Genomic DNA, 11,367 nt, shown 5'->3' with positions numbered 1-11,367 from the left:
TGGACGTCCATGCGAGTAATACGGGCGATGGTTTACCGAATCATCGCCAGACCGGCGAATGCCTTTTGAGCTGAGTTTTCATGGTGCGGTGAGAAGGACATGTTTGAAGGGAGCCATGTACCTAACCCCCTTCTAGCATCTATCCTTGCGAGGTCCTCTGGTCCATTCTCAACATCCACATCAAATGCGTTCGCTGAGTCGCCCCTGAATGACGTATGGACGCACTTGTCGTCATTCAGGAGAAGGTGCCAATCCAGCGACCACTGCTTTGCAGTGTCTACACCCATTCGGAGGGCGCTGGCATTTTAACTCCAGGATTCCGCCTTCCATGAAGAGGAGACATGGAATTGATGACCACGTACTGCGCGCTATGGATGACCTGTTTGCCTGTTGTCTACTCCACCTGATCTGTGCATTACGAACGACCTGGTAAAAAAGGAAACTACAACAACATATACTACGCGCGATAATACGTTGGTTTTGCTCACCCTAGGGAATCCCCCGGCAAACTCGCAACATCCCGCTGATCACAGGACTGCGCATCTCAAACTTACTGCCTTAATCACGACGTCCGTCAAGAGGCTACCTATAAACTGAAGAATTTCAGTGCACTGTAGGTACAGCACTTTGATACACTGTTTGATAGCACACCCGATATTGTTCACTTCCTACTTTTACCGCTCGCTCGCCCACTCGTTCCCCTACCGGTAAGCACAACCAGGCTCCATTTGCCACGACCGGCAGGCGTTCATTGCAATCTGCCGAACCTTCTGTCGGATGTAAAGATCCCGTGGACTTTTATTCGCTCTCTTCAAAAAGTCGGTCAATTTTCGTACAGTTTGCAAGAACTCGTTCTCCCAAATAACCTTTACACTCAACCCTGCTCCGACAGCAACATTAGTGGGTCGCGCAATTTTCACTGCCCATTGTGATTCTGAGCTTCCCACTACCATTTGTCTGTACTTCACATTACCCCAATTCACCATCCCCACTTATTCTTTCCGTGGTTTTACGCCCAACAGCTCAAGACCATGAATCCCTAATGACGGTTTTGGGTTTTAGTTCGAATTGGCCCGCCATGTGGCAGTTCTGCTGCCTCTCCAGACCCATTATTCTGACTCCACACTTCCTGCAGTTTGAAGCTTTTCTGTCTTTTGTCACTTTCCAGGCAGGAAGCTTTTGGTTGTACCCCCACTCGTATTGTTTTTGCCTGCCATTTTTGAATCCTAATAAGATCTTATGTCATCTGGTATGTTCTCCATAGTGGATAAAGAGCCCTTGTAATTTTGTATCCGTACCCCTGCCACCTCAGTTGTGATGAAGTCTACTTCGTTAGTCACCACTGTCTACTTTATTGCCCTTCTCCAGGAAATTCCCGCTAATCGCAACCCCCGTCAGTCATACTCTTATTCTGACTGTAATACTATGATCACGCTTGACGGTATGCTACCAACTAGTTGGGAATATTGTTCTTGTTAGTAGTAGTATTGGTATTATTATTGGATATGATGAGGACGCTGGTGCTGAATGTAGAACTGCTTAATGTTCTCCGCAGACCTCAGACACCATTAGTGTGTTACCCGTGGGTTCACCATCCCCGTCCCTCAAGGAGAACGTAGTTGGCTTATTTCCGCGGCACTGTCTCATGTAGTAAGTGAGTGCAATCCTGTTTTCCGGGCGAAGTCTAGAATGGTTACTTGTTTCCGTACGTTCTACTGACAGACTTCTGGTTTACAGTGGTTGCGCGTTTACGAACCGCCCACTCATTTTCGGTATCTCCTGGAGTCAGTGTTTTGAAAAAATTTGGGACCTCTTCCAGAAGATGCCGAATCCTCTTGCGTAGCCTGCGGCCCGTCCGACTGCGTGCTGTTTTTTGGAGGAACATCGAGTGAGCCTCTCTAACTTTCTGGACGAATGTCATATTTCGGCCTCCCGTTGAAACTGGTCAATTTGGCTTGGTTCAAATAATATGCGCATTTCTAAGAAGTCCACATGGCGGAAGTTTCGAATTCACCTTTTAGGTTCGGGATTTCTGGCCCAAGAACGGATGAAATCAAGGACCAACACACCGCGGTCACCATGTCACAATGGAGCGATATGCATCGCTTGATTCACGAGGTGTTTTTCTTCGGAGCTGATTGAATCAAAAAGGGATGGTATTTGGCCTGAATGGTAGCTGGTGGGTGCAGACATGTTGAGTCCAAGCGCTCTGTTGAACGACTCTGTTCAGTGCCGCTGCAAAAAGTCCACTTGATTCGACGCGCTGGAGCTCCAGCCGGAGTGTCTTTGGAGCGATGAAATCATCTAGCATCAGGGTGTTTGAAGTGGCACCTAGAGGAGAGTTGCTCAACGGTGTAAATGCGGAATTGGTCATCTTCTGCGGGGCACGACGGGCAACGGTAGACCACGCCGAGGAGCAAACAATCGGTCATGCGCAGCGGAGTTTGGACAAAAAGGTGCAGGAGTTGTATGACAAAAGACATTTGCGTTGGGCATGGTCGCATGTATGTAAAAAGGAACCCTGCCAGCCCCCTTCGTTTTGAGTCAGCTTGAAAAACGGAGCAGCCGTCTTTTTGAGATCTCCACGTCAGAAACATCTGGTGTGAGCCAAGTCACTGTGAGTGCGATTATGGAAGACTGTTCAAAGCCAACTGATTTTCTATTATCGCAGCCTTTGTGGAAAAGGCTTAATTATGCTGTGGGAAAGCATCCCATCATTATCTCTTCTTCCTGCGAATGTGAGTAGCCGAGATCTGAACAACCAGATATGTGGCAAATTTAATAACTGTACGTCTGTTTTGAGACCAAGTTTCTGAATTGACCACTACGGCATACTTGTTTGTTTCGCCTTTTAGTGGCTCTCAGAACACTTTCATTTGCAGGGTTTTCTTCGGAGTGTGGGAGCCTGATCTGCATGAACCTTTTACCTTCTTAGTAAGTGAGTGATCATCTGGAGTGCAAAAATTCCGACCGCTATTACCAGTAGGTCGCTCGTAGGGGTCAGATTTAAACGACTGGATTTGCCATTGTTCAAGTATTTGGAACAAAGATGAGTCCGTTCGGTTTCTTTGGCCTTTTGGCGCGGTTTGATTGATATGGTGCGGCTGTGAGGTCCCCAGCGTTGGATGTCAGCAACTGTAAGTATTTCTTTTAGTTGTGCTCCCAAGAGCCCCCCTTCCACAGATTGCAATTTGGAGCTAGCCAGTGGATTTCTGATTTCGCAAAGCTTATGTGGTTTGTTTGACTGCCTTTCTTTTGCAAGCTTTTGCTTGCTTCCAACCTGTCATCACCAATTTGCGTGAAGCGATTCGTGGTCAGGTTTTGTGGGGACGCTACTATCAAGCTACTGTGTCTGCATCGTAGGTGTATTTTTTTCGAGAAGGATCCCAAAATGACCAGACTGCTCTCCCTTGTGCGCCTGTCCACTAGGAAGGAAAGAGCATTAGCAGATTTTGTCCAGGTTGCTGTGTTCTTTGTGTTTATATCTTCCAGAGCATTGGGAATTAGCGCCAGTTTTGCGTCAAGTATCCAAGTATTCAGGTATCGTCTTGTAAACCCGAGCCAGGACTTGCAGGTGTGACATCGTACACCGCGTTTTACATTCTACGGAAGCCCATTTCGCCCACATCTGTTGTGGTCCATCGATCGCTGTAGAGGGCAGCCTGAAGTTATCTTGGCCACGATTGAGTCTATGCCAACTGACAGAGGTTATCACAAAAGTTGTGTTTGAGGGGGATGACTTGACAAACTACGCTTACGAACTCCGTTGAGGGACTGAACAACAAAAGAATTCTTTCACAAATTTGCAGGTGGGAAAAACAAAACCAAGTTGCATTGCACCGAGCATCTCACTCACCAAATACACGCTGTAGGATAACTCACGGGCTATTTGTTTTCGAAGCCTACACGGTAATCTTTAGGCTGTTACAGTGCCATTCTCATGTTATTTCATCGTGCAAAAACGCAGCCTCATCAGATATCTCACGCTTTTCTCTGATCTCACACACCCGAATGCTTCAAGCTACCTTGGTTGAGCACAATTAAGCCAATGGCTTATTTCATAATAAATGTGCCCACACCCATTTCATCGACAACACACCTATCATCTCCACCTGAACATCGATTAGAGTATATGAAATCAGGTATTGTCACCTCAGAAAAATAGTTAGGATTTCTGCTATTTCCCGCCACGGCCTGCCTCTTTGCATAGTGCTTTGAAAAGGCGTTTTTTACGATTTGTCCCATTTTGAGTCCACAATGTAGACACGGTTGTTTTATTGCCTGTTACCTTATGTCCCTGCATCTATGATCAAACTTAATTAACCGTAATCTGTCCGACATCTGCACCGCTTAATCTTTCTTTGTATTTTTTCGGCGTTCACCTTTGAAGTTACACTTCTGTGATTCAGCATTTGGTAGGTTCGATGTCAAATATGTTAAATGAGGGATTGATAGCTGACCGGTTTGAATCCTTCACAGTATTGGAGAGTTAAATGAATGCCTGGAAGATAGGGGTATTATATTTGTGCACTTGGAGGGAAAAAGCATGAACGCAGTTCTGCCTTGCGTTTAGGTTTACTATGGATGAAGTGGTTGACCCTCTAAAACCAAGCAAAAGTCAAGGGATGGGAAAAAGATGGAAGGTTGAACCTAGCTCCCAATGGCAAGGTGGAAACGAAGCATTGGTTGTTCACTACGGTTTCGCCTAGGAAGTCATGGAAACCGGCCCTCAATCACCCCTTCTAATTTCGGACACAATCATGGGCTGGCCAAGGTTTTGACCGATCGAGTTATTGAAACTCGACGGTTAACCAGATACGAGTCGAGCTTATGCAGTGCCATGGTCAAATGAGCAATAGACATGCAAATTTTGGAGACAGGGAACCCATAGATTCAGGTGTACAAATGCCGACGAATGTGTCAAACTGCTCTGCTGTGTGGGCGACGGATATTCGGGCTTTAGCTTGGTGGGTGACTCCCCTTTAACCACGGCTAATTCTTGTCAGCCCGATGTTTTCCTACGTTGCAGCCAAAAGGTCACTACGGCCATATATGCTTTGCTAGATGGCAGCGGATAGCGATGATCCATCACTTCCCTTCACTTCACTTCGTGAATGTCAAAAATACATATGAGGATAACATATTTGAATGGGTCTTTTTGAAACAGCAGGGGTGGGCTTGCATAAAGAGGCTCTACACCATCCTAATCGCATATGTCATGGGTACCGCGTGTCCCGTGGTCTACGTCTCTTTTGGGAGCGAGCGGTTCGCTCCTGTGAGTAAACATTCTGGCTTGTTCAGGAAGATGTTGTGTAAATAGGATCCAGTGAAGACGTTCGCCATGGGCATATTTGCGGCGAAAATGCGATGAGCCAGGTTTGTGTTCGGTGGTGACCTAATGCTGTGGCGTCTTTCGTTTGAAATGCAATCAGAAAACTAGTACATATCATACAGCGTCCATGTATTTTGATCATACACGCCTTCTGCAAACGTCCAACACACACCGTCGCACGGCTCGTAAGCACCATGACGTACAGTAAGTTTTCCATCTATCATATTATAAGCACAAAAATTCCGTTTTGACCCGCTATGCACAAAGGATTCACGATTCGTACCTTATTTCAAGGCGCATGTATGTGTTGCACGCGCAACCGTGATTGCTCGCTTCGGTGGTGTAACCAAAAATCGTTCGGGAAACGCCCGCATGTGTCCGGAAATGCGTCCGCAGTCCTTAGATACTCTTGAGCGTGCCATCCGTGTAGACCGGTACGCTGAGTTGCCAGTGCGGTTATTCAATGTTCCAGCGTTTTACCAACGTAAGAGAACGGATATACTGGAGGTCACTGTCAACGTCCTACACTTCATCTACACGATGAGTACATACACAATCTGCCTAATCTTGGAGCACATGAGACTTCGCAGCCAAGAACTAGAAGTCGAAAAAATCCACGTTGTCTGACTAGTATATCATAGACAAAATGTTCAAGTGCTCCCGGACGGGCGGCAACTGTGCTAGTAAATCCACGCGCCAAACTTTTATTAAAGTCATATTCCTGAACATAATCCCAGAATCCGTCAACCTGATGAGTACCGCAAAATACCTGAAAATCATGGCAGAGAAACCGCCTAACATCCAGGTCAGAAATGCCCATTTCGGTTGAATGCTCGGGCAATCATTCATTTGGGAAACGACCGATAATGGCGAGTGTCCAGGCATTTCAGGAGGCAACAGTCGATGATGGTGAACGTTCACCCAACGTCAATCGGATAGGATGGAGTGAATAGCAAAAGTGCGCTCTGAATTCTGCGAGGCACACGGAAAGTCTGCTTTCGCTTGTATGCTGTGTTGTCTGTTATCGAATATTATTCCGACATTAGGGCACGGGATTGGTAATAGCGGTTGTTTTCAACATCTTTCCGCTAGGGTGTATGCCCAGCTATATCTATTTATTTTCTGCCACCTAATTTAGGAGGCGTTATTTGTAAATGTATCATCAGGTCACTTCCCCATCCAAAACTTTGGTTTCCTGGTTGTATCACACAAGGGGCATGGCACATTACTTACATTACCCAAGCAAACTTGGTCTCTTATAGATGGCCTGCATAAGCATTCAAACTTGGTTGTGGACATACTTCGGTTTCTGCAACCGGGGAACTTCATCGGCAGTGGAGTGTCCAAGGGTAGACATTGTCCCGGCGGTGCTCAAGGGAAGACCTGCCTTCATTTGCCATGGATGATGGGCTTCATCGCGTTGGTTTCGGGGCACATTTTGTGGACTTTGTGGGCTTTCCGCCGTGTCGATTATTCGCCCTGACCACTGTTGCCAAGACATAGCTTACAATGCATTGTTCACCGATGTGTCGATGACCCCGCACGCTCTGTGAAGGGTTGCTAATTATCCGCGCAATGCTTTCAGCTGAAACGTTTCCAATTGGAGGAAAACTTTCTTCACCAAAAGGTTGCATTTTGTCGCAAATCTGATCGAGCCGAAATCCGTAGTAATCTACGTTCGTATTTTTGCAGCTCACCAAATTCGAATGTTCATTAAATCATCCGTGTCTGTGGCTGAAAACTATAGTGGGATAATTTCCCAACATCGCCGACACCCCGTGATGCCTAAATAAGGCAAAAAGTTCGAACTTGTACTCTTAACTCAACTGTCCGGTTGCTGTAGTCTATCAGGGACATGTCATGTTTTCCGAAAATTTAAAGGCATTATGCGAATACTGAGCGCCGTGTGGTGGCGATTTTAAGGGTTGCCCCCAAGTTGAGCTCGCGTTTTGTTGTAGATATGTGCTGTCTAAGCCCGGCCGGTATGCCATGATGTTGATTGGAACCAAAGCACAGAATCCAAGCACAGTTAGTCCGCGAAATCTGTATGTGTTACCATTTTCGGCTTCACGGAGGGGCAAATCGGTAGCCACAGTGTAACAACACAATACCAGTACCAATGCTTTATAGTGCCAGCCTTAAGAAAGTGAAGATAGTGATCTAGTGTGCAGCACGAAACTGTACCTACCGGACCGCAGCTGCAATCTTGATATGATGTTCAAGCTAAGCCGCGGCTTCGGCTAAGTAAGCACACACCTTAAAGTTAGCTGAGCGACCAATTAATTTACTATCAGTTTCACCCTTCGTTTGATTCCGGTCTTTTCGTGCAATACTAAGAGATCATGCGTTAGAAGCATTTATCGTTTTTTTCAGAGTCTAATACTCAGCCAGCATCAGCTAGGGGATATAACACAAAACGGGTTAGCATTTGAAGATGACATCGCCCATGTGATGCCTCAGAGGCTGTCACCACTTCACCGCTCACTTTATAGAGCTTGTCAGTTGCCTCCCACATACTGACACTTCGATAATTGGGGTTAAAAAACATGAGTCTAACGAAGGATCAAGAAATGCGCCTCTCTATTGGGTTGCCGAGAAGGTCTTAGTAATCTTGGAGTAGTTTCCTTCATAAAAATAATATATCTTCGCCTCATTTCGGCATCCCAAAAGCTAACGTGACAATGTGCACAGAGTGTGCGGTACCTTTCCTGACAGGGCACGAATACTCATTTAAACACTCGGTAAAATTAGGCCTTTCCTCTCGTACGGGTGGAACCGTTGGCTTTTCCCGTCATAGGTGATGGGCGCATACTACTCGTTCGTTGGTCTGTTCTCTGTGATTGATGTAGGCTCTAGCTTGCCAGTGGAAATCTAGCCGCATGTTAAACATGTGCGTCACCTAGGTTATCGTTTTTGTATTGTGCAATCAACGACGGCTGTTTCAACACAGAGTTGCGGCCCCTTCGCCGGTCTGGGTAGGCCTCAGTTGATGGGTTCGCAATAAGCGGCTCACAAAGCATACAAATAACCACAAACTACTGGCGACAACAACAGGCCGACTACGCAGTCTGTAATTATTTGTCATGTCCAATGGAGAACTCCGCCTGCACTAAAAGGGACCGGAACACTTCCAGGGTGACATGATAAGGTGCAACGAAAGACTCGTCCTACGACCACACTTCAATCCTCTGCAAGGCTTACCTCCTTGAGCATCCTACAAGCATTCCGCATTTCACGAATTATTCTATCAGTGTGACTATTCGCATCAGCGCTTACAGCGTTGCGAGAACACAGGATTCTGTATCCGTGTATCCGGGCAGGAGATGGCCAAACAGTATTCGGCGGATGGAAAAGATCTCTCAGAAACTACGAAGATTTCGAGGTTTGTAGTGGTCTGATTAGCCACCAAGGTACCTTGCCAGGAGTTGTGTGGCAAAGGGATAAAAATAACGACGCTAGATTGGGTGCACAATAATTAAGAGGTCAAATGGAATAGACTCGCTAATAATTGTTCTGTTTAAGATAGTTCTTCGCTGGCCCAGGTCAGCGAATGAAAAATAATTTATTCATGGCTGTCCAGGGGTCCTCTTCTGAACAGTTCCCACATAAATATATATTCCGAAGAAATTCTGACATGTTCTGATACAAGAGTTAGCACATGAGAATCGCGAATGACCGCGAGCGAAATCAGAAGAGAGACGGAGCCCGTGACCACGTTTGTATTGCGTGAAATTGTACAAGTGCGCGTTATTGAAGCTTTTCATATTCAAACAAAAAACAATTATGCAATCGACAAATACCTGGTGTTATAATGGAAGCAAAATAAAGGTACAAAACGCCATAGGTTATTTCTCCTCGGATTGAAATGCTCATGTGTAATGCGGTATTATGCAAGTTATCTGCATAGTGAATTTGATCAAGTGGGTGAATTTCCATGCCAGGGAAAACCTGGGATTGGAAAATGGTGTCTAATGAAATATGATGTCACAACTTGCTGGTGAATGTGAATGCCTCACCACAAACGGAATTTGCAAGTACCTCGGCAGCTGTAACTGTTGGGGATTCTGTTACAGCGCAACTGAATTGTAACTGCAACTAAATTATATCTCATATCCTCTAGTCCCTCAGTATTCGCCCAATGAAGTTAAATTTTCGAAAGTACTTTCGTCAAAAAATTGAAAAACCGCCCATCGAAATATGATGAATATTCATTGAGATGCGTATCCAGTTTGCCCAAAACATCACGATATATTTCCATTTCTGGTCTCTGACATGGCTCTGATAGGCATCCGCAGTCTATAGTGGTGCCTTGTTTTAGTCCGCTCACAACCGTTCCCACGGTCCGTCAGTCGGCGGTTCGGGGTTTTCCTGCGGACCCTTGGGCGGGCCGATAGCCCGGTAATAAAAAAAACCCAATAGTGTTGCTTTCCTCTCTTACTCGTTGACACTGAGTTAGGTGAATTAGAAACATGCAGGGCTGTCGCTTGTGTCGGAACGCAGGGCGTTCCTCTGCCATCTTCCGTAACTGGCGTTTCTACGGCCGTTGAGGGACTTCGATCAGTGCATGGTCTCGTGCGTTCCCAGTTAGTTCAGGGCTGCTTCCGCCAACTACTTACATTTCATTGTAGCTTCTGTGCTGTTCAGTGTAGGGTCCCCTTCATCATGGACGTTGGTAAGTTTGTCTGAGTCCGCCTCGTCATTTGGTATCCGTTTTCAGCGTTCGTATAGCGTCAGCTGCTTTATGTAGTATATATATATATATATATATATATATTCACTTGTAGCAGATAGGCTCTCCGTCAAAGAATAACTGGATACGTAACGAAAACCCCGCATGTGCAATGCGATTACAACCGACTAGTTATCAATCCACAACGAGACACCTACCAAATACAGGCAAATCGATGGATCCCGCAGTCACTCATAGTTCCGCCACGTAATCGAACCCCCTCCCGTAGCCATCAAGTAGCAAGGTGATGACAAGCAAATTTATGGAGCAATATTTCTGTGTATAAAACCTCAGCACTGTTCTCCGACTGCCACATTGGCCTTTGAACATTTTGTGTTTTTCACCGACATTAGACGTGGTGGAACTAAAGAAGTCTGTTTTATGCAGATGACTGGTGGAAATAGAAGAAATGTGACATATCACCAATCGCGTCTTCTCATTGTTCTCAAGAAATGAAACGAGTCCGTTAGTTTTTTCCACCGAAGCTGCTCTGTTGTCGTCAAACAAATTTGATGGAAGGCTATTTGAGATGGGCGAATGCAGTGGACAATGCACTGCGCGTGCAAGAATATTCTCCTCCTTCATCCTTGTTGCGACTGTCTCTAACAACAGGATACACAGGGCCGCGATGTAGTCACAGACTGCAGAAGTGTAGGAGAACTGGACATAGCGGCGAGGTCTATAAAGCCCAAGTGAAGATGGTCCAACTCAAAGGATTTCAGCTAGAAACACATGGATTGGAGAATTACTTTCTTCTACTCCATTTTCAGCTCCAATCCACCAACGAATCACAGGGAGGCAGTACAACGTGCCGAGTCAATAGTGAAAATTGAAGGCTGTGAGAAAAACTTACCAGGTACTCGAATTTAACATCTAGATACTTCTTTATCGTTAACCGAGTGTCTGGTATCACTTTTCGTAGAAAGGTACTTAGATCCGCTATAATCTGCAGAGAAAGTGAAAAAAGAAGCAGACGGGATAAAGTGAAAGCAGAAAATACAGTTTTCATAGTCAAACAAAGGAACAAACTCCGATTTTTTCAATAAGCATGCTTAAGTAGACCTCGCTCGAAAATCGATTAGCTTCTACGGACAGTATCGTGACAGGAACCGACGGTTCAAAACGTCAACCTGTAAAAAATGAGTATATCAAATTCATTGAGTTCAATACAAACTAATCGGTAACGGCCAACGGCGGCACGGCTAAGTGCAAATCAATTGAGAAGTGTTGCCATACGACCACACGGAAAGGCAAGCTGATGCTCTATATTCAGGTCAGTTTACAAGAGTTCACGTCGGGCTGCCGT

At 45.7% G+C, this 11,367-nt stretch overlaps 1 protein-coding gene across 1 annotated transcript; it reads right to left on the bottom strand.

Annotated features, from left to right (window-relative positions):
- Positions 1-6,611: 6,611 nt before the first annotated feature.
- T265_11440 (hypothetical protein) lies at positions 6,612-6,833 on the bottom strand (the record flags this gene model as incomplete). The annotated part of the gene is made up of 1 exon (XM_009178096.1): positions 6,612-6,833. The coding sequence occupies one exon, from the start codon at positions 6,831-6,833 to the stop codon at positions 6,612-6,614; it is 222 nt and encodes a 73-aa protein (XP_009176360.1).
- Between the last annotated feature and the right edge of the window lie 4,534 nt (positions 6,834-11,367).

The sequence above is a fragment of the Opisthorchis viverrini genome, assembly GCF_000715545.1.
Source record: "Opisthorchis viverrini unplaced genomic scaffold opera_v5_496, whole genome shotgun sequence".
NCBI classification, from domain to species: Eukaryota; Metazoa; Platyhelminthes; class Trematoda; order Opisthorchiida; family Opisthorchiidae; genus Opisthorchis; species Opisthorchis viverrini.
Note: the sequence above shows the minus strand (reverse complement) of the source record. Positions and strands in the feature narration are given on the sequence as shown.